The following is a 23,891-nucleotide window of genomic DNA, read 5'->3' on the forward strand; positions in this document are numbered from 1 at the left end:
CATGCGCGGTGGCGCCGGCCGATGCTCCGCCCCGCACACCCGCGCGGCGCTGATTGGCTGCGGCCCTCGCGTGGCTGGCGGGAAGGCGCCCGTCACGTGGTAAGGGAGGCGCGGGCGGACTCCCTCGGGAGCGCCGGGTCACGGATCCGGTGTCTGCGGTCGATACCCGTGCCAGGCACTGCCGCGGGCCGCCGTCGAGCAGCCATTTCCCGAGGGCTTTCACCATGGGAAGGGTGATATCCTGCATGCCTCCCTAGCCCCGTGCTCGCTGTTACGGGAATCACAGAACTACTGTCCAACCTAAGCCTCCGCGGATGGAGCTTCCTGTCACTTGTTGCTAGGGGAAGATGCCGACCCCGCCCTGGCTACGCCTTCCTTTCAGGCAGTTCTGTAGAGGGGTAGGGTCACCCGGGAGCCTCCTTTTCTCCACACTAAGCACCCCCCGCTTCCTCAGCAGCTCCGCACAGGACGTGTGCTCCTGACCTTTTCCCAGCTCTGCTGCCCTTCTCTGGACACGCTCCAGCCCCTCCACGTCCTTCCTGATTTTAGGGGCCCAAAACTGAACACAGGATTTGAGGTGTGGCCTCACCAGAGTCAAGTACAGGGGTACAATCACTGCCCTGGCCACACTACTGCTGCTACAGGTGTGAGAAATGAACCCCACTTTTCAAAATTTTTACAAGTTTAATAAGGGGTAAAAGGGAAAAATCAGTAACAGCACTGGGTGCTTGGCTATGGCCAGAGGCACATCAGCTAACCATAGTAAGTCTTCTTATATACTTTTTCTATTGCATTGGTCAAATACATATTCATAAAGATTATACATGTTCAAACATTTCTTTGAACTCGTTTACATGTTCTGGGAATTCTTTAGCTTGGTTTGACCCCTAACCCGCCTTTTTAGGGTACGCGCAGTAATCGTGGATGTGGTTTTGTGGTCACTTCCCCACAACGGCCCTCTGTTCTGTGGTGTCAGCAGGTGAGAGTTATTGATAGTCAAAGGGTCAGTAGCAGGGGTCCTCATCCCATCTGTTCCTTAAATGTTATCTGACCATGCAGATGGTTTTAACTATTTCCACAAGTACTTCAAATCAACATTAGCTATTTCACAAATATATCTGAGTTATTCTCATTATTGTCAGTTAGTTACAAAAATAAAAGTATTAGTTATTATTTTACAACTACAGCTACTTCTGCAAAAGTTAACATTGTAATGCACAACACAGCATCCACTTTAGTAATTTTCAAAAGCCAATACATAATTAGTGAAAGCCAACAACTACATGGTTTTTCATAATACCAAGATAGCAAGGGAAGAGAACAAAATACCATAAAAGGAGAATACCAAGTCTAGAGTGGCATCAGAAGACCACCCTGGACTGCCTCCCTGATGGACCCTTGGAGACTGTAGCTGTGGACTTAGGCCATGCTGTGACAACCTGAGGCAGAGCTGTGGTAAACAGGCTGCGAGAAATGTGCAAAGTCATTTGGCAAAGTAATGCAACTGCAACAGTATAAAGGACTGCTTGCTACAGAACTAGGTGTGCTTTTGGCTGTCGCCATGCACACAGCGTTGTTAATTTGCTTTGCTGATCTGTCCCTTATTATCCCTTATTAAACTCTTACAATATGGAGGAGTGGGCTTCGTTTCTCACACAGGCCAGGATGCCATTGGCCTTCTTGGCCACCTGGGCACACTCAGGTTCAGCTGCTGTCAACCAACACCCCCAGGTCCTTTTCTGCTCGGCATCCTTCCAGACACTTCCCCCAGCTTGTAGGGCTGCCTGGGGTTGTTGTGACCCAAGTACAGGACCTGGCACTTGGTCTTGTTGAACCTCCTCCAGTGAGCTCATCAGCCACGGTAACAGGCATATTCTGGCTCATCAGGAGGCTACACCAAACACAACATGGAGCTTTTAAGATCAGTTCTCTTTACCAGCTAGATCAGCTTTGGCTTTTCAGCACTGCTGGCATCATTCTAGTTGGTTTCCCAAATTCCTTTGCACCTGCCTAGGTGCAGCATATTGGAGCTAAAATCGACCCATGTCCAGGCTTGCAATTACATTACATCTATTAGCCAAATACTGCTACACAATTCCAATTCCCAGATCTATTACCTAGATTATACTCAAATGAGTCAACATGATGCAAGCACCCACAGGTGCATAAATCTTAAACTAGTAAAATCTTCCTAACAAAAGTCTGTTCAACACAGGAAAAATTCTCTGTGGAGGAAAATCAAGTCCAAAACCTTTGTGAGCTCTTCCTCCAAACTGTTATGCTATCAATCCATGTTGTTCCGTGAAAGAGATGGAAATTAATGCTCAGTGCTTTTTTGGCAAAAAAAAAAGAAGTCAGTTAATAAGCTCCAGTCCAGTTTCTTTTATACTTATGCTGTAAGTGATCTTCAACTGTCTTTACATTTGTATGCTTATCTTGGGTGCTAATACTTATTTACCATGGAGCCCTTATGCATCCTCACATCCCTACTGTCCCTCCACAGGAACTGTCTTGCTCACTGTAAGAGCCGCGATTCACATCTCAATGCAACTAATTCCCATCAGGCACTCTTCGTTTATGATGCCCCTGACAGGCTGATGAGAAGTCCCATGTGTGTCAATCCACAGGTACTTTTGAGTACTTGGAATATTTCACCTGTTTTTCAATCGGGGCTTGTGCTTGGTACTTCTACACACTGCTCTTCTAAAGCACAGGTGACACGAGGGGTTGTGCTCAGAAATATCCCCATCTGTGAGCTGTGACAAGCAGAGAAACAGTCAGCAGAGCAGACAGAGAGCTCAGGTGAGCATTCCTGAGGTAATCACCTGCAGAGGATACTTGCAGGACACCCTCAGCAGAACATGTTCTAGCAATACTACAAAAGCAGGCAGAAATCACACCTTGTAAGGTGATTTTGCTCATGGATAGTTATGATATCTGGTCTGGAGGACAATGAAGAAGCACCAGCCTGGAGACAGCCTGATAAACCCAGCTAGCCAAAAAGCCCTGTCTCATACACATGCCTTCTGTGACATCTACACTCACAGCAGGCTCTCCCACAGTTTCAGACCACATGGAGTAAATAAGTGCTGCCTCTTTTGATTTAGGTCTGTTTTCCTGCATTAAGAAACAGGGCTCTTCCTTACCAGCCCAGTATCATTAATTCCTACCACTGATCTGGAATATATAATCAACAGCAGTAAAATGTACTTTCTTTCCCCCCACCACCGCGATGCTTTAAAAACACTCCCATATTCTTTTCCGCATTCAAGTCAAGCATATACACAATTGTTTTCTGCATTTTCATTTGTTTAAAAGGCTAATACCACTCCTGGGTTACCTGTGGGTTTTGTCATACACTTTGCCATGTCTCTGGTTAATACTGAAAGATGATGCCCCAAGGCATATTCCTTCTGAGTAGAGACAGATCTTCAATGAAGAAAAAAGCTTTGCTTCATCTTCAATGAAGCAAAAGCAATCCAGCTGAGTGCTGTCTTCAGCTCACACAGGGGCTGCAGAGACAGAGGGGCTGATCAGGGCAAGAGTGGGTGGCTCTGACCTTCTGAAGAGGTACTGCACCAACACTGGGGTAACCCTGCTCTTCTGCATTTATCCCGGAAGATGGGTGGTGAAAGCCCACACAAACCCAAAGTGCGATGAAAGGGACCGAAGCTGAGGAGAGGTTTGCTTGCTGGATGTGGCAAACTCTCAAACAGAGCTGAGGGAGAGAAGATCTGAGGTTTCACTGTAAGCAGAATGGTTCACAGGTCTGTTATCTCTGTGAAAGGTCCACTTTTAACACACTGAAACTCTTTATGCATGATGATACTTAAAAAATCCAAGAGCATACTGTGTTGTAATACAACTCCATAATTTTTAAGCTTGAAGCATCCAAAACAAACTAAAAAAAAAAAAAAAAAACACTTAGGGCCCCAGATACCATGTTTGTCCACAGTTACACAGCACAGATACAACCCAATTAAAACAGAACCTTAAGCCATGTGTGCATAAGACATCCACTGCCTCTTGGCCTTAGGGCTGAGAACTAGTTCCTGCTTCTCTTTAATTTTGCAGTATAGGCTTGGACATAACCAGGCCAAGACCTCCGTTTGTTCAAACCATTTCTCTGAAAATCCCTGCAGGAGCAGAGTGACATGGTGAGCACTGAGGCATATGAACTTGGAATCTTGGACACCAACCATGCAAATAACACATGAATGTGGTGGTTCTTCCAAGACTCATTTATCAAGGAACAAAGAAAGGTGCAGGTACAAGACTCTCCAACCTTCTATAAACAAAGGTAGTTTGACTTCAAGCCAACCACTTTATTCCGTAAATGACAGCCTGAATGAGCCTTTTTTTTAGCTTTCATGCTAATCAGCTGGCTGTATGGCAGTGATTTCCCTGTGAGCTGAGATGCTCTCAGTGTTACTCCTCAAGGTTGAGACACACCTGATCGACTGCAGGTTTCTGGTAAGTGACTGATGTCACACACAGTCTTGTACTACAGTGCCACTAGATTTTGAATTAGTAACTTTAAGTCATTATCATATCCTCTGCAGTAACAAAGTAAACTTTGCTATCAAACTATGTTAAGTCTTACTTTTACAACATTTTTAATAAAACCACTTTTTTTGAAACCTTTGGCAGTGGTTCTTCAAGCATCTAAATTGCTCACCTGTGCCACCTCCTTGCTTGCTCAAGGCTCCAACACATTCAAAAGCCACACACCTGCACACCCATCCCTTGCTCCATTTCAGAGCCACCTCCTGCATCTGCACTCTGCGTCTCCTAATGTAGCTTGTTTCTCTCTTACCCACAAACCATGTGGTAAGGAATTCTCTGGCTGAGCTGTCCCATACACAGTATGGCACTGAGATGAGGTACACTGGATTTCTCAAGGATTTCTCTGTGTGTCACAAATGTGGAGAGGGGTGCAATCCAACAAAACCCAGTCATTTCTCTCCTGCTGCAGCAGGGCTTGTCCAGCTCAACACAGCTCTGCAGAACTGTTCTGTTTAATTTTGTCTCTGTCCAGGACTATTTGTCCCACTGGATGCAACAGGCTTAGGTGTATTTAAACAATTCCAAGTGCCCAGACAGGCAGTCTTGCATCCATCATGAATTTCAGAAACCTGAGTTTTGCTAACTCTGCACTGTGGAGGGGTACAGAAAGCACCAGGGAACTGTTGCTCTCATCAGTCATGTCTCTGCTGCAGATGGCATGGAGCACGAATTTTTCCAGTGCACTATGAACTTTGCTTGTGGATTAGAAGCAGGGAGAAGGAAGACCAGGGGAACAGAAATTACCTAGGAGAAGTTTGATGACTGTTCATAGGATAAACAGTTCTAATTCTGTAAACTACAAAAGTGACATTTAAATGTAAATTTAAAAAAATCATCAGGTGAAAGGCATTTTAGTTGAATGCAATTAGCACCACAGACTTGAGGGTTGTTTGCCGAGTAGTCATCCCTTCCAGCACATAAATCCCAGGTACAAGATGTGTTGACAGTAGGAAAGCTTTGCCTATAAGGTTTTTTTCCTGCACTTCTGAACACCACAGTGACAGGAAATCTCTGTTTCTGGCATGCTTCCAGCTTCATAGCCATAATCCCATGTGAGTTCGGTTCCAGCTTTCACAAGTCTAAGAAATAAAATAGTCAGTTTGCTTGAACTAAGTGAAACAGTACTGTGCTAACAATTTGTCACCACTAACACACATGCAAACCCAAAAATTGTAGGGGGCAGGGAGCATCACACAGCCAGCTTGCTGGGAAGGAAACAAGGCATACAAGGAGTTGTTGGCACACTCCTGCTCCTTTGGCTATGGAAATTGCTATGGAATTGCCAATAGGGTTGGAGTCTAAGCAATGTGCTCTAACTTAGAGGGAAATTCTGGGAAACAAAAATCAAACAAAAAAAACCACAACAAAACCGAAGCAAACAAAACAAAAAACCCAAACCAAAACAAAAAAACAAACAAAAACACCAAAACAAAAAAAGGGAAAACCACGTAAGTGATATATCTAAATGAATAACACAGTTTTGCTATTTTTCCCATGTACAGTGTATCACTGAAATTTGAACAGATCTCCAGATACGTTGTTGCAGACTGTCATCTTTGGTCTGGCAAGCTACCTTTTAATGCAATTGCACTATGTGCACAAAGCCCAAAACTCAGAATTAAACACATGCTCTTCAGGAACCAGCTGCTCTGGTAGCAAAATAGAAGAAATGTCTAAGGTAGGAAATTCATTGTCCAAAATGAATGCCAAACTAAATACCTGAGACTATGATGCTGAGGGACAACTGATGGAAAATATAATAAAATATGAATACTGTGAAGAAGACAGTAATTCTCTGATGTTTCTCACTGGATATGGTATAGGGGACATCCAGTGAATTACGAGGCAGCTGACTGACAACAAACAATGAGGACTTTCCATACAGCACGTAATTGCAGCTTGGGACTTGCTGATTTGAGATGGTCTAGAGGCCAGACATGTAAAACAAATAAAAAGGTGACTGGGCAAGTTCATGGAAGGCACACAATTAAGCTCAATGATCCAGATTAAGTCCTTAATTTAGAAAAGTTGTAAAAGGGTGATGCCCAGAAAATGGAAGAGCCAGCGAAGGGAACTCTCCTTCAACAATCTTCTTCCCTAAGTGTCTGCTGGTCACTATGATCTCTCTCCAGCAGCTTCAGTCCTCACTACACTTCTCTACCGAGTACCTCAGCAAGAAAGACTCTAGCTAAAACAAAATCCTTTTTTGGATGTATTTCAAAGCATTGTCTTCACAGTTCTTGGAGACTTCCCGGTGCAAACCACAGCATCTATGTCAGTATGGAACAGAGTTGCAAGGCCCCACGGAAGATCAGTGCTCCGTGGAACTGGTTTGTCAGCACAAAGTCTCTCCTCTCTGTTCTGTTCTCACCTAGTACTACTGCTGGCATGCATGTCAGCCAACTTCATTCATACAATTCATCTTTCCTCTCCTGGGTTGAGCTGCTGCCATACTGTGTCTTGCTGGCACCAGCTCTCTGTACGTCTCTTTCTGTTAGACACTAAGGAAATACCTGCATCTCTTACTTTCAGAACAAATTTTCACCTCTGAGTATCCTATTGTCACATCCCCTACACATACTGGGCTACACAAAGTCCTGCTTGTCTTGACAGCTCTGAGGAAAAGGACTGAAGCAGCTTGTTTGGCCCACAAAGTGTCTCAACCTTAATATCCTGTGGGGCTCAATCCTGCCCTATGCAATGCAGACCTGGTGGCCATTCCTTGAGACACAACAGTGGGATGAGTTATCTTGGCTTTCTGAATGACCATGCTGAGTTAAACCTATTTCTCCACTGAAAAATATTATCACTGAAGTGGACACATCAAAATTAACCTTCCCTACTTCACATTTCAGTGCAAAACTGAAGCAAAACTCATTAGTGATAACCAATCACTATATTTCTTTTGCCTTAAGTGCACAATAAGAAGTCATCTATAAGACAGTTTTGTGTTTTTATGATCTGAGCATCTGCCCCACTTCTCAGTATAATTATGCTCTAATAAGCGAGCAGTGTTTTTTTCCTTCTAGTGCCTTGAATGAACAACATTTAACTTCCAGAAATTCACCTGTTTGTGAAGAATGCCACCCATGGAAAACTTCTGTTGTGAGTTTCCACAAACACACTTTGTGCAAAGAGATTTGGGCAGCAGCTGTGCTGTAAAACAGAAAATCTGAATTAGAAACAGTCCAACACCACATTGTTGGCTGAAAAAAACTGTTTTGTGTCAGGTATCTGTCACCAATAAAGGTAGTTTCTTCCTTCCCTTCTCGAGCCCACATGGAAAGTTTATCACCCAATGCCATTGCCAGGGCAGCAGTGCTAGGGAGCAAGTAATGGATTACATCCAAGTACAGGATGTGAGAGGTCACTCAGGTGCATGTAGGAACATGGGTACGCTCATGGGAACAGAAGGAGGGTTTCTGCAAGATGCACTACTAATATTAACACCATAATACATCTGCAAGGAAGAACAGTTTAAACATATGCAAAGGCTTTGCTGTAAGACATATTCATGCCAATGAAGAGAAATAAATTATTTGCAGCATACCTGCAGATGTGTCTATGAACTACTTGTCTTAGCTGGAGGTACTTGGCAATTAAACAGCCAGTGTGACCCAACCTACTGTCCTGTTACCTGTGATGGCAGGGAGCACCACATGTGCCTCTCTTGTCATGTGCCCACCACCCACACTGTTTATGTAAAAAACTTTATATAAAAAAGCTTAAATAAGTAAATGATGTATTTGCAGAGGCAATGAAGAGTACCCATGCAACTTAGTACTTACATTTAGGAAACGACCCACATTTCCTTCTTTTGTGGCGTCCAGTACATAAATACTTTCTTCACTGGCATTCTTGGGAAGCATCCCATCACCATCAGATTCCTCACAAAGTGCATCTTGTTTTGGCTGCCTGCTATTTTCTTTGCAGTCAGCTTTTAGGGGTGCACTGTTGGATGGCTTCACAACACATGTGTCATCCAGCACACTGGACTTGACACAATCAACACCCTGCAGTAACAGACTCTTTCTTCTGCATCCTGCACTCTCTACACCAGCAGAGTCAGTCTGTCCAATTTCCATCAGATGTTCTTCCTTCTGCTGCTGGGTGGATTCTGTCAATGGACATGTACGTTATTTCTCAACACCAATTTAAGGCCAAACCCTTTCCCTTGTTTGGCCCCGAACTCTTAGCCATGCACTTTTCCCACATCCTTCAAAATCTAAGCAGCTTCCTTGCTATCTACAAGTCTATAACACATTTTTTCCATGTCTCTCATCAATCCTCCCACAAATGACTGTTTCCTGCTGTGATGCCTAAAGCACTTGCTCAAAGTGCCTCTGAGTGACCTAGTGTCTCACTCTTCTCAAATCCCATTCCAGACTGACTTTTCCCACATAGCATTTTTTATCATTCTCCACCTTAATTCCTAAGAGAATCACAAACTGTAGTTAAGACAGAAGCAAGATGCATGTGCAAATAGTGTCAGTTTCACACTGCCTCTCCAGCTTGAGGTCCCTCCACCCCAGTATTATATCCTGTTCAATTTTTGTTGGCTGGAACACGTACTGGGTGTGACACAGCAAGATCTGCAAGGCTGACTTTCCCACAACTGCACAGTATTTGAGAAGCTGCTGTCTGGACAGTTCAACATGTCTCAACATCTACAGACAACATTGTTCTACTCTAAGAACTGGCCTGCCCACACTGTCTATATGAAAGTCTATCTCCTGATGGGACACAACTGTACAAAGCATGCAGTATGTAGAGCTCTGCAAACCTACTTTCTTTTCCTTTCTTTGTTCCACTGGTTAGTTTTGTTCTGCTTGACTGATGAATCTGAGAACTATCATCTTCATCTGAGCTGGCACTGTGCACCTGTGTATCAAACGAAAAGGCTGTGACGTGCTGCACACAACTCTGGGCCAAGAGGGCACAGCAAGTGGCTTTTAGAACTCCAAGGCTGAAGTTTCAAAGCTACAGTAATGCATAGCTGTGGCTGAATTTGAGAAGTTAATTCCTTTACAGCAATGCAACATTTATCTTAATTTCAAATTCTCCTTCATAATAACCAGGAAAGAGTCCCCCAGTCAATAAGACATGTAAATAAGTGCTTAAGTCGCAACAATTTCAACAGAATTGTTAAGTTGCTGAGCCAAATTCCAAACGTGCTTTTTACACAGTTTCAATGAAACGACCAGATGTGGCACAATTTCTCCTCTCCCATCACAAAAAGGCAATTAGTAACGGGACCTCTAGAATGGACAGCACTGCAAAACATTTGCATGAAAATTCCATGTGCATTTCTTAAGGGCAATCAATCCAGTAAAAACCTACAGCATAAGTTTACACCAGTTTTCCTCCTCTGCACATGTTTGCAGGCAACACTTCACACTCATGAAAGGTCAGAAGTCACATTCAGGTCAGTTCTCCCAACTCTGCCACTGTATGAGAAAACTGACATCGTGAAATTCCCTTCTCTCCCTGCTGTGCCATTCTTAGGGGAGATATCACAAAAATATTATCACTCTGACCCCCTAACTCTGTACACAAGGGGTGCAGGGGGAGAATAATTACTTCAGGCTCTTGAGGAGTGTAAGTGAAGGGTGGAGAGAGGAAGGCCATGAGAGTAGATAGTGCTGGTCTGGGGGAACATGCTGAAGGACTGATACTGGAGAAGGGATGGGATACAGCTTGCAGCATGACAGCCTAGCTCACAGTGTGACACAATCTCATGAAGAAAGGTCCTTAGAACTATCTAAACATACAAGATGAAAATGTCAAAGTTAACATACATATTCAACACAGTGAAAAATGAATCTGTTAAAGCCACTTACTACCATTTTTAGCTGGTGATTGTGAAAAACAAGTGTTTTGGTTCCAGGCCTTCTCATAGTTGCATTACTTGAGTTCTTTAGATGAGCCCTGCACAGAAAGGTCAAAAGGAAATGATAAAAGACAAACAGACCCATAAGTAACTCTCACAACACACATTTCTCTAACAATCTCTAGTTCCAGTCTCTTCTCTAGAGGAACTACAGCAGAGCCTGCAGTCTGGCCTCACCCCATGTTCTGTGAGTATTTTGTTTTTAAGAATTGAGAACATAGGCTAGGTTCTCTATTGCATTTGTAAGAAAGCTCAAACTTTTTTGAGAGATCAGCAGCTGCTTTTACATCCTTTTCCAGTTGTCAGGCTGAGAACCAAACTGTCTATTGCTTTACTATTATTATATCAGATGATCTCAAAATAGAGCACATACAGAGCTGTGCCTTTTCCTGCTACTACTTTCAACAGTTTTGACAGTACAGCTTTCAACTAGGAAAACATATTCACTGCAAAAGTGAGGTGTTGTCAGACTCTTAACAGGAGAGGTTAAGGTTTCTGGCAAGAAAGGTTATTTTACAAATAACAAAAGGTTTAGAGACTGGGAGCAAAGGGCAGAACAGCTGGTGGCTGATGTATTATCAAACCCTTCAGTGTCTTTGAGTATCTTTAAACAATTTATTTCAAGTATATTTTATTAATTCTTTCAAATTAGCATTACCATTAATGCCCTGAACAGATCAAGTACAGCCAAGAGATGAACTGAATTTCTAGAAAATGCCAAGTGGTACACATAAGTAAAATTATTATAGAGGGAAAACTCTGCCCCACTAGAAGAAATAATTGGGAATTTAAAAAGAAGTTCAGAAAGAAAAAAACCACCACCCTCATATGAGGACATATTCTAAGTTATACAACAGAATTTCAAGATTAGCAGAGTATCAGTTTTGTTATGCTTAAGCTTACTTTGCTAAACTTACAGGGTTGATTTATTTTCATTATCCACAGTCTGAGACAAGGATTCCTGATTCTCAAGAATGTCATTTTTGTCAGTCTGCACTAGTTCAATCACTGAGTCTGAACGATCAAGGTCAAGTTTTCTTTTTTTGGAAGAAAAGTCATGGCCTCTATCATTCACTGCACTTTTCTCCTTCAGCTCTTGCTCAGCATCTCCCAGTACTTCAGCTCTGCTCATTAATCTGCCTGAAAGAAAAAGAAAAGTTTTCTTGGTTTTTTTTTTTAATCCTTGTTTGCTGAGTCACTCTCACTATCACAGGTCAAACTTACATTAATAAATACAAGAGCATTACTTGGGAAAGCAAATTATGAATGCTGTCTATAATTCTATAATGTCAATATAGGCTGAAGTACAAACTGAATTAGACAAGGGCATGTAGTGATAAGACAAAGGACAATGGCTTTAAACTGAAAGAGAGCACATCTAGATTAGATATTAGTGAGAACTTCTTCACTGTGAAGGTGGGAGGCACTGGCACAAGTTGCCCAGAGAAGCTGTGAGAGCCCCATCTCTGGAAGTGTTCAAGACCACTTTGGGTGGGGTTCTCAGTCATCTGCTCTAGTGAAAAGTGTCCCTGCCCATGGCAGGAATGCAACTAGATGTTTTTTAAGATCCCTTCCAACCCAAACAATTCTATTATTTTAACCGAAGGAAAATTAGCCCTGGCATGGGATGCACAGATTTGTGAGGGAAAAAAATCAGCAGTCTGAGATAGCTTTTGCTCCCATTTGTCTGTCACCATCTCATAACAGAGCTTTTCAAAGTTCTTCTTAATATTGATCATATTGCAAGTTAAGATTACAGTGACACACTTATCTTCCAACCTTGTATTTCCCTGTTCTCAAAAAAAAATTCCAGGGCACACACCATGGGAGAGGAAGAATTACGCTACATGTGTTCACAGTTCCCCTCCTGCTACCTGAGTAAGTACAAACAAATGTCCCCTTGTCAATGTCATCCAGGCAGCGGACACCCCAGCCCTTCTTCTCCGTGTTGAACACTTGCAGCCTGACTTGAATGCCATGCTGTACAACTCTGTTCTGACACATCAGCTTGTCACACCTGCACAACACACTACACTCATAAATCCTGTCAAGAGAAGAAAAACAAAGCACAATATAAATGGATGCATTAGCATAGCAAAGTTCCTATTATTAATTCCCCTTCTGAGCATCAACAAGGCAGTGGACTGAAATATAAAGACTCTGGCTAAAACTGGTTGTGCAGCAATGTCCTGAAGCGTGTGACTTTCTTGACTGCTGGTTCATTAATTTTAAGAGTCTGTCTGCCAGATTTTGGCATAAGTATACACAAGATTACATATATTTTGGCATAATAAATGCTATATTTTTGTTTTATAGGAGTAAATCACACAGAAACAGAAATCCCTAAGAAGTACTTAATTCTATACTGGAACTGATTTTAGCAAGATGACATATGCCTGGACTTCACTGTAGCTGTCCATGATAAGGAAGCATTTCCAAAAGGACTCATAATTGTGGGTTTTTTTGCATCTGTTTCTGGGTTCTCTGACAACTTTAATTCTGCATGTCAGCCAAAAACTAACATCACACAGAAGACCAAAAGGGGCTTCTGAAGCCTGTAGATTCAAGCCTTTGGCGAGTGCAGAAAGCTACCTTGCATAATTCCTCTCCTAGACACCTGAAGTAACTGGCATCTTCTCCAGGTCACCTATTAATCCACAGGAGCTGAATAAGAGAAAGGGCAAAAACTTGAAACATTGGATGGCTTTGGAGATTCTTGGAAGAGTCACCCATAACCAAGTCTGGCAAAAGCAGCTGGCTGATGTGTCTTTAGGATTCTGGTCACTCTTCACACTTCTCCTGGACTTTGACCTAAGCTGTGAAAACTGTAGGATCTGCAATACGAAAGTTTTTTTCCTCCTTTTATTCAAGTCACATTAATTTTTATCATCCTGATCTGTCACTAAAATTGTGACAAAAACAGAAGGTTTCAGTAATCCAAAAACTCCAGTTATTTTAATCCTGTGGCACTTAGACTGAACTACTAACTGCTGTTTTACTTGTCTGCTCTTATTTTACTCCTGTAGTCTTTCTTACCCACTAGGAACAGGTCCCTCCAGTCTTTTGTAACGGTATCCACAAGACCTTTTACTGCTTGGAGACAGAGAAATTTTACTACAGCCTCTTGCTGTCAGCTGTAGGCATGCACATTTTGACCTAGAAATAAGAGTAAAACATCTCAGAATGGATGTGAAGCAGTATAAAACAATCATAAATCTAGGTAATCTGAAATGCAGTTTACTATACACACACACACACACACAGTACACAGTGTACGTATATACACCTGTACTCCCCCTCGCTGCTCCATTTACTCCACAAGGCTGTTTCAGGCACCTTTTTCCTTAGTCTCTTGGCTGGTTACCTGTGCTTTACAATAACCATGTTCTCTCCACCCCAACCCCATTCTTCTGCAAAGTTCCTTAAATGGCACATGCAAACAGCTGAAGTACAACAGAAACTTATTATAAGCAGGACACTGTCAAATGGATCAAATGAATAAAAATCACCTCTTCTGGCACAGCATCCCAGCCTGTTTGCCACTACTCGGTTATCTTCCTCCTTCCTTAGCCCTCAAGAAGTGAAGAATTTTACACTGTGGAAAATTCAAGCAACAGTGCTTGTCTTCACCATTGTTTGTCATGACAACTTTAAAGAGTCACAGCGATTGTGCAAATCCTAAACCCCAAAACTGCACATCAAAAGCATCTCAATTCTTGCGGGACTTAGTGCAAAGAAGTGGCAGGCTGTGTGCTTGCTGTTTCTCACCGCTTAGCTGAAACTAAATTACTAAAATTAAGCTTCATTATACCAGGCTGTGATTTCAAGCTTTTGTTGGGTCACGAGCAACTATGTTGCACAGCAGCATGTGCAACTGCCCTAGCTGTCAATAATACAAAATGGATGTAACACCAAATAACGCCTAGAGAGAGAGATCAGACAAACATCCTTCAAGAAAGTAGACAAAAATACCACCACACTTGCATATGGTAACTGTGGCAGGTTTCCACAGTGTCTGTAGCTCCGAGTTACTGGGATTTAGAAAAAGATGACAATGAGCAAGAGTATTGGTACTGCTCAGACCACAAATGTATTCTGTAACCAGTGAGTTTTATAGTTTCTGTTTAGACAAGGGGAAGGACGACATGTAGAGGTTGGGAATGGGGATGTTTCTTCATCTGCCCTCAGTAATCCTCTAAGTTCCAAATGATCTGATCTCTCAAGGCTATCCACCCCATCTACAGGATGCCATTTAACAGTAGGAACTGCAGCAGAAATCGTCAGGCAGTATCCTGCCATGAAAACAAGCCTGCCTCTGCTGGCACAAGACTCCCTTCCCTACTCTTTTTACAAAGCCAAGATATCTGCTTGTCAGCTCCACCTGGAGAAGAAGCACTGCCAGTTTGGAATAAAGGAAAAGGAACACAATAATCCGCCTGTTGATGGCTTCCTTCCCTATAAGAGAGGGTGGACCAGTTGGAGCACCCAAGCTCTGGAGAAGAGAAAGACACAATGGTGTCAGTCAACACAAAGCATGGCACAAGATATTCCAGCAGCGCTGGTCCTGTTTGGTACTGCGCCTTCACACCCCACCACCCTGCTTTTGAAGCATCATGTGTCACTGGCCTGAGATGAGATCTTTCTACCTACCTATCGATGCAGCCATCTGTGCAGTCACAGGAATCAACAAACAGGCTGGAGAGATTGTTGAGATAATATCCACGTGGCCATGACGACTTCCTATATTTGAAATAAGGCAATCTTGCGTGGTCGAGACTGTTACAGAAGGAGATGGGTACAGACTCGGCTCCGTTGCTAATATCGAACTCAAACACGAGGGGCTCGGGATTCATGGTGTTCCTGCCCAGCAGCACATATGTGTTGAAGGAGAAGTGATCAACAAATAAGAAATTGCACTCTGTTTCAAACAAGTAATTTTGCACATCTCGAAAGCTTCTCAGACTCCGACCACAAGGAGCTTTGTAATTCACATCCAGTGGCTTTGAAAGGCAGTCTGCTTTTGCATGGCGTCTTTGAAAGTCAAACAGGATTGGGATTTTCAGAGGATTTTCACCCTTGTAGGAATCTACCGCTCTGCTGGCAAGACATGCACTAGAGCACTTGTGGTTCTGATACTGCACATTTAAACGTAAACCTTCAATTTTGCTAGATGCTTCTTTACTCCCTGAGCAGGTTCTTTCTATATCCCTTTTTTTGCTATTGGAAATAAAAGAAAAAAAAAAAAAGAAAGAAGAGCAGCATCTTAGACAACCAGTGCTGTGTACAGTTTTTTTAGCAGTTCAATATTTTTAGCCCCATTGCTAGAAGGCCCAAGGTTTCACATAGTGAAATTGTCCTAAGAACATATAAAGACATATTCAGTTGCATAAAACAAAGCTTCTTCCCAGAACTTATATGCTAAAACATAGCAAGGATTTTTTTTTTTTAAGGAATGATGTATTTACCCCCATCTTTCAAATCAGTACCTGAGGCTAAATACTAAACACAGAGAGACTAAGTTGCACACCTGACGATCTGCACAGTAAGGAAAGCCTGAGAACTGATGCTTAAGTCCTAACCCTGATAACATCATAAACCTTTATTCACAACCACGCCCTATTCTGCAACGTTCTAATGTGGGAAATTAGACAAGTCTACGCAAAACCTCAGATTTTCCACACAGGTCAAGTTAAAAACATTTTCACTTTGAAAACTTACAGGATTCAAATTGGGCTTAAACACTGACTTGAGAAATACACATTTTAGAACTCTCTCAACTGCAGTAGAGAATATGTCAAATAAGGAACTGAAATGAAGGCACTGACCTGTCAGAAGCTTCTACAGTGTCTGGAGCATTGTCATCTGGAAGAAGAGGCTGCAGTTTGGGTTTGGTTTCCTGTGCACCATCTCCATTCAACTCATCGCTTACTGGAAAAAATTGAATGTGAGCAAAATCTTCATCAAACCAGATTTCAATTTATGATTAAATTTACTTTAGTTACTAAAGAGATAATTAACAAAACACATTACAAACAAGACATTGCTATGAACTACAGCTAACAAAAAGCTTCTTAGCAAGTGTCCTACTGAAAAATCTTCCATGTGGTTTTCAAAGTGACCAGAAAGAACACACACATGAAAGACTTTTACAGATCTCCCTTCATTGTTAGAGATAAAAGGATGCCAAGCTATTACAGCCAGTGGAGCCGTGCACAGGATAACTGCTCACAGACAGCTTGGGTTCAAAAGGGCTTACTAGTTCAAATTCTCTTTCCGTGGTACAAGTATTATAAGTATACACACAAACCACAAAAATACAAACCCAGGTGAGAGCTCACAGTTCAGTACTTGAGGAAATTATTAATTAGGTTTTCCTCATTGTAGTGCTAATGGCCTTTTCAGATCTATTTTATTGATTTCAATGAAAGGAATTGAGCTTCTGGTGAGCCAAACAAGACAAATTAAATCCACATACCAAACAAACACAATGGAAATGCACGTACCATTTGCCAAGGTTAAGAGATCACCTAGATTAGCTTCATTCACCAGTGCCCAAGCCTGCCAGCATTCTATGCAAAAAAATCAAACCAAAACAGATACTAAGTTGAATTTAAGTAATGATAACAGGTAAAACAAGGTGCTAAATCTTCCACAGACACTTGTTTCTCCTCACTTGCTCACCTAGAGCATCGCAAGACTGATACTACTAGAAATGTGCTGCACCACAGACCTGAGCGGACACATCTGGGAATTACAAAATTGTTACAGCTCACAGTAGTAGTTGTGAATTGGCACTGAATATCCGTCAGCTTTTGGAAAGCTGCTGGAATGTTTCCAAACACACCAACTGGTGGCCTACAGCGGCAGCAATATATTTAAAGACAATTTAGTGTAAGCTTCTACCTTGGTCATCAGATTGATCATCTGCAGGTTAGGAAGGGCTAGAACTTGGCAGACCAAATTAATACTACTTCTAAATTGATGGAAATGGCCTTCAGATAGAAGAATGCAAGAGACCTGTTCTGTCTCAACCTCCTACCCCATGCAATAAATGGCAAGCTGGCAGACAACTCTCAGTAAAATCCACCTTTATATTTTAACTTGAAACCTTTACAGAACAAAGCACAGAAAAATTCAAACTGAACTTTATCACAGATTCATTGCATCATCTGGGGATTCAAGTTCAACTTTTATCTCTGCACTGCTTTGATATTTTGTCCTAACAGTCAAGATGTGGGAGCTTAAGAACACAAGAAGTTGCACTTCCAGTTTAGAGGAAGTTTTGCATATATAATACAGTGTGTGGCTATATTTGTTTAAAAGCACCTTACACCACTGCACATTTTCTTGCACAAAAAACCCCAATAAGATCCATAGATTACATTCATATGGGTGACTTAACAAAAATAAGCAATTTTACTCAATTAAATAAACCAGTAAAAAGAAATCTGTGCATTGCTCCAAGCTTATCAGAATTATGATTTTAATGTATTTTGATGTAGATAGGGGAAGCTTATTTCCTTGAAAATCAGGAGCAATCTGAAATGCATTAGTGTCACATTTTTCTACTATTATTTCATGTTATAATGGTGTCTCTGACAAAAAAAATACTGAGGTGATTATTATCCTATCCCAAAACCACTCAATTCACTGACAACAGCTTGAAAGGCTAAAATTTCTGATGATAAATGAAACACAAGTCATTGCAGATATTTCATGACTTTTCTAAAATGAATATTTCAGTTCCATGTGCTTAAGAGCCATTCATTGTTGAAAAAGTATACAGCCGAAACAAGAAAATAGCCAATTGTACCTGAAATTGCTTTTCTTTTTTAAAAAAAGAAAATACATTTTTTAAAAGTGCTTAAAACCACCAACAGCTAAGTTATTAAAATTCAGAGATATCTGGATTATGGCAGATATACTTGGAACTACACAATGCAGGCCACAGCCACTCTGCAGTCCAGTTTAACCACTACAAGGATTTCAAACCTTGGTTTGTTGCAGTTCCATTCTTGATCTTTTCCTTCAGCAATGACAGCACATTTTGCAGCTGCTCAAATATGACATCCACTCTTCTTCCTTCCAATTGTGTCCAAAATGTCTTCACATCACCTGAAATGCAAATTACCATTTACAGCTCCTGAGAAGTCTAAAAACATGTCTAACTCCTAGTGGACTATTCAAAGGCTCCCATTCATTTAATTTGGAGGCACTTCTGAAAAAACAATCAGTACAGCAGGATTCATTAAACCTCCAGAAGTCTATTCCTAAACCTAATCAAGAAAGCAAAACAGAAGTCAAGTGATGAACTGGAGTGGCTTCCAGTGGTGTACAATGCTCCTTCAAGCAACTTTTTAAGCAGGTCACAAAGGGAGCTGTGTAAGCCTTTCTTCAAAGACCAGCAAATGAGTCCCACTAAAAATTAATCACTGAACCTCACAAAAGCGACACAGGAGAATATTTTCAAATGAATGAACTGAGTATTTTACTTGACAAAAGACACTGGGATTTTTTATTATAGCTGTAACCTCTCTTAGCTGCATAGGCTGACTATCCTGTCCCATCATTAGTTTTGAAATGTTTTGTTGGGGAAAAAACTTTCAAAATATTTTCAGATAAAAGCAGTTTGAAGAATTTTGTTCACCCAGGGGTATCAGTTGAAATAATTAACACAACCCATATAACATGCCTCCTTCCTCTACTAGAAATATTTATAAAGAACATTTTGTTTAAATAAATGTTTTTAAGCTACTGGTTTAGAACCTTTGAGGTGCTAAGCCCATTCATGAAGGCTCTTATTAAAACTTTAGCTGTGTGTCATGGTTTGACACTGGCTCGATGCCAGCGCCCCCATGAAAATGTACTTTTCTAAATAATTGCTGTGAGATGTGATCAGGAACAGAGCAGAGCAGGCCCAAGCTTAATAACAAAGAAAAGAACTTTATTACACTACTACTACTATAAAAACTACAAACACTAAATCCTGGATGAAGACTTTCCAAAACACCCCTCCTCCTCCCACCTAATTTCTAAACAAACTCAACAGTGAGACACCACCCAGGATCCTGATCAAGTTGCCACCCTTCAGATAATCAATACTCAGTCCATCAAGGGAGACAGGAGTCTCTCCTGTGCCACAGACCCCCCCAGGAAACACAATTGCCACCCTTGTGTTTCCATGTCACACATGGCAACTGCCCGGAGAAAATCTGTCATGGTGACACTCTCCTTTCCATGTCACAGTGCTCTCACCACCGGGCATGGACAGACTGCTCATAGGGCTCCTTTAAGGATGCTTTGCCATGGACCAAAAGAGACAACAGTTCAGTTTCTCATTTTGGGACTACAGTCCCCCCCATTTTCCCCTGGGGCCGAGGGTCCAAGAACAGAGGTCTTCTTCTCCTCTTCTTCTTCCTTGAAGATAGAGGGCTTCTCCACACCTTCTCCAACTTTCCTCTGTTCTCTCTACTCCTCTGTTGGTAATCACTGAAACAAGTCTCTTGGCTCACCAACGCACCCCCCTAAGTGCAGCTTCTGTCAGGAGAATTTGGTTCAGTCTATGGCTAACAAGAAAAGTCCAGCCACAAGCCACTCCATCATCTCCTCCCAACTCAAAAATTTCCTCTTCCATCATCTCGGATCCCAGACTGTCTCTCTTCTACTTCAAATCAAGGAGGAGTAATATTTTACAAAGTCTTCATTTCTCAGGAAAGGGTTAAAAGTTCAGACTCCCTGGACGGCTGAAATCTCTGCCCAGCAGCTGATTCCCGAGGCCAAGGCTGGGCGTCTTCCCCCCCACCTTTCTCCTCTGCCGGCAAAGTTACAGGTGCCGTCCAGACTCTCTGTCTCTTCCCTCTGGGGGGGGAATGACAAAGGCATCTCCGCTTCTTTCCACCCTTCCGTCCACAGGAGCTGGCTCAGTTCCAGTCCTTCTACCCCTCAGCTCACCTCGACCAGGCCTCATGGCTTCCCCTCCCCCACCCAGCCCCATGGCTGGGCAGGGGAGGTCCGCACAGCACCCTGACTGGAACCAAAGAGAGCGAGCTCTTGGGAGTTCCTGCTTTTAACCCCCTGTGTTCTCAGAGGCGTATCCCTATCTTCAGTGGTCACTTCAGGTGCCAATATCCAAACTTGACCACTGATTGGTTTGACCCAACTTCCTAAAAAAATCACTTCCATGTCAAACCACGACACTGCGCATCTTTGTCAAGGACTGTGAAAAGGAAATATGTTTCAGTGTGTCAAAAGATGATGGCAGAAGAAAGAACCAGCTCTTTTTCAATTAATGTTGCTCTTCTTCAGTGACCAAGAACAAAAGCATAAGCAAATCTGTTCTCCTATTCCATTTCTAGAGGTGGAGTCACACTGTCACCATACTAGGTTTTACATTCCACTTTCAGACAGCAAATCTCTGTTGGCAAATGTGCTAGGATGACACCTTCCCAGCAGTCAAGAAATACTGCATTCTTCTCAGGCTCATAAAAAAATATTCCTTCATTTTTTGACTTTGTAGAGAATGACTTCTGTCACCCAGGGTACCAGAAGCCCCACGATACTACGGCAGTGTGGTTACTCTCAAAAGCACCATGACAGCAGTGGAAGAAGTGACAGTCTTTTGTCACCACAACCCCTGCTGCTTGTGTCACCAGCACCTAAAGGCATAATACTTAATATCAACAGGCGATAACAAAAGTACTTTGTCTTGTGAAATAGTCTGATTTGGCATTAACTCTTGACAAAATTTAATTATCTAATATATTAACAGATTTTTTTTTAAACAGGTGGAAAGGTTAAAGTCCAATTACAGAAAACGCCACAAAATTTTTTGGAAACCTACAATACTGATCCAAGGGACACCACCTGCCCTGTGCCATTCCCACCCTTTTGCTGTGCATGACAGTATTACAAATTGAAAATAACAAAATCTATATTTAATATTTGTGTTTAAAACAAAATTTTAAAAATACATTCAATTAAAAATAAACATTTAGAACTTCTAGTAATAAGTTTCTCCGTTGCAGATTAAAACTGCTGTCCTTATCCATTATATGTTTTCAAATATTTCCACACATGGACCAAATCTGGATAGCATTGGTGGATGGATTACTTCAGAGGATGGGTGACAGAACAGCTTCTTGTTTCTGGGTCCTCAGCTATAACAATGTGTAGGCCATAGGGAAATAAAACACTCACCTTGGAAATGCCTCCCCAGTTGTCATGCTGGAGTGCCCCAAAACTCCGGCAGCAAAAGCTTTGTTTTGCACGGAGAAGCAAAGACTGCATTTGAAGATGACAGTATAATTTTCATTTCACAAAAGACAGATGTCCACACCACTAATCTCTCCAGTGCTAATGCTGCTATCACCAATCACAGCCAGAAGGACAGGGAATGAGCAGCCACCAGATACATCTACCTTGTCAGCATTCAGAACCATCTCTCCAGCTGATGGATCACTGTCATCTGGCTGGAGGGATTTTCTTTTCCCTTTATAGAATCCTTGTGAGCACATATCTCTTTTCTTTCCCAGCATTGTGCAGGGGATGATGCTAGAGCAAGCAACAAGCAGCCAAGGTCAGGGCTAGTTACTCCAGCCACCAGATAAACAACCTGGGTGCGTGTTTCCTGTAGTGCTGCCGACAAACCTCTTACACCATAAAAGGCAAAACTATTGTCTTCCAGTAGTAATTTTCATATCAGAATCAGTGGCAAATATACACTCCTTTTCTCTTTCCTTCCATAAATCCAGATTATACTACCTTCAGTGCTCTCCTCCCTGGAACTGTTAAGGTTCTCCTCTTCAAAGAAGTCACACAGCACTGCAAGAGGTACAGAATGGACAAGAGATCAGGTGAGAAATTAAAAATAGTTGTAGCTACTCAGCTTTTCAAAATTTATACAAGTAAATATTACAGTGGGTATCAGGAGGAACACAGTGTGAGAATATATTGTGTTGAAATAGTCATTCCCCTTTCAAACAGTCACCCCACGCCTTGTCAAGATCTAGCTGAGGAACACTCAAACAAGCAATGCGAGGAATTTTTTTTTTACTTAGGTCATTTCTTACTGTCCTTGAGGCATGAAGCTGTCACAAGATGACCAGCACATTCAGATGAGCTTACACAACCCCCTTGCCCATTAACTCACAGTTGTTTTTTTTTTCTTTCCTAAACTGATGTGCTCAGTACAGCAATACTATAACTAAATCAATTTATTTAGGGAAAAAAAGGAAAGCTTTTTTAAGTTAAATAAATTACTGAATCTGTTTCTTGACAAATGCAAGATACCCTTCACTGCAAGAATACTAAGAAGTAAGACAGTGCTCTTCAACCACATTTTAGATCCCAAATTTTTATCTCCACGAATCACAGAATCAAATAGGTTGTTAAACACCTCTGAGATCATCCAGTCCAACCTATGACCGAGCTGCAGGATGCCAACTAGACCGTGGCACTGAGTGCCACATCCAGTCTTCACTTAAACACTTGCAGCGACGGTGACTCCACCACCTCCGTGGGCAGCCCATAGTGACACAGACAGTGTAAAACATGCCTTGTTTACGCTAGCTACTTCATCTTTTCTGTGCTGTAACTGAAAAAAGAAATCAACCCCAAACCTTGCCATTCATTCTGGATACTTCATTTAGTTGAACAGGAAAATAGGTTAAGACAGTTGACTCCTAAAAATGTTTCTTGCAAGACTAATGGCTGCCCAAAACATGCATCTATATATACATATATATATATAATTTTTTAAGACTCACTGCTTTTCTCTTCCATCCTGCGGGGATGCCGCTCGGAGAGCTGTCACCCGCGCTGGGGCGGCGCCGAGCCCGGCTCCGGTCGGGGTCTCGCTGCGCTCCGCCACGGCTGCAGGGCCCGCGCCGAGGGCCGGCGGGCAGGGGCCAGGGTGCCTCTTCGGGCTGGGAGGCTGGCATGGGGCGTGCGTGCGGCCAGGGGTCGGGCCCCAGGTCACTCCCGCACCCCTCAGGGCCTCGTCCCGGCCCCCGCCGGCTTCTTCTGCTTCTTCCCTTCTCCTTCGCTTCCTCCTCCTCCTCCTCCTCCTCCTCCTCCTCCTCCTCCAACGCTGCTCCCGCGCTGCCGACCGACAGGGGGCGCAACCCCGCCGGGGAGCGCGAGAGCCTGGATGGGGGCGGCCCCGCAGGAGGCGGGGCCGCGCGCGCACCACCTTTCTCTCTCTTCCCATTGGTTAGGGCGGCAGGAGGGGCGGCGGCACCGGCCAATGGAGGAGCAGGGAGGGCGGGGAGGGGGCGGGGCCGTGCGGCGGCGGAGAGGCGGCGCAGGCGGGGCGGGGCCACGGCGGAGGGACTGGAGGTGCGTCCGCCATCTTGGAGGGGCGGGCTGGGGGGCGGCGGCGCCATCTTGGGGCCGGGAGGAGAGCGGGAGAACGGGAGGAGAGCGGGGCAACGGGAGG

General features: G+C 42.9%; 1 protein-coding gene across 4 annotated transcripts; it reads right to left on the reverse strand.

Annotated features, from left to right (window-relative positions):
• Positions 1-322: 322 nt before the first annotated feature.
• Positions 323-23,499, reverse strand: SETDB2 (SET domain bifurcated histone lysine methyltransferase 2). Of its 4 annotated transcripts, none has more exons than XM_068182134.1 (14): positions 23,221-23,499; positions 22,217-22,276; positions 18,449-18,571; positions 16,960-17,025; positions 16,282-16,384; positions 15,107-15,673; positions 13,493-13,612; positions 12,331-12,500; positions 11,374-11,596; positions 10,410-10,494; positions 9,354-9,447; positions 8,355-8,683; positions 7,634-7,722; positions 323-539 (listed from the first exon to the last, which is right to left on the reverse strand). In XM_068182134.1, exons 1-14 carry the CDS (start codon positions 23,234-23,236, stop codon positions 338-340), a joined length of 2,247 nt encoding a protein of 748 aa, XP_068038235.1. In that variant the 5' UTR covers positions 23,237-23,499; the 3' UTR covers positions 323-337. The 4 variants fall into 4 exon arrangements, with proteins under 4 accessions (XP_068038235.1, XP_068038236.1, XP_068038239.1 ...); XM_068182138.1 differs by lacking the exon at positions 323-539 and adding an exon at positions 2,648-2,756 and having other exon boundaries at positions 23,221-23,498; XM_068182137.1 differs by lacking the exon at positions 323-539 and adding an exon at positions 3,289-5,645 and having other exon boundaries at positions 23,221-23,496.
• Between the last annotated feature and the right edge of the window lie 392 nt (positions 23,500-23,891).

The sequence above is a fragment of the Anomalospiza imberbis genome, chromosome 2 (genome assembly GCF_031753505.1).
Source record: "Anomalospiza imberbis isolate Cuckoo-Finch-1a 21T00152 chromosome 2, ASM3175350v1, whole genome shotgun sequence".
In the NCBI taxonomy this organism is placed as follows: Eukaryota; Metazoa; Chordata; class Aves; order Passeriformes; family Viduidae; genus Anomalospiza; species Anomalospiza imberbis.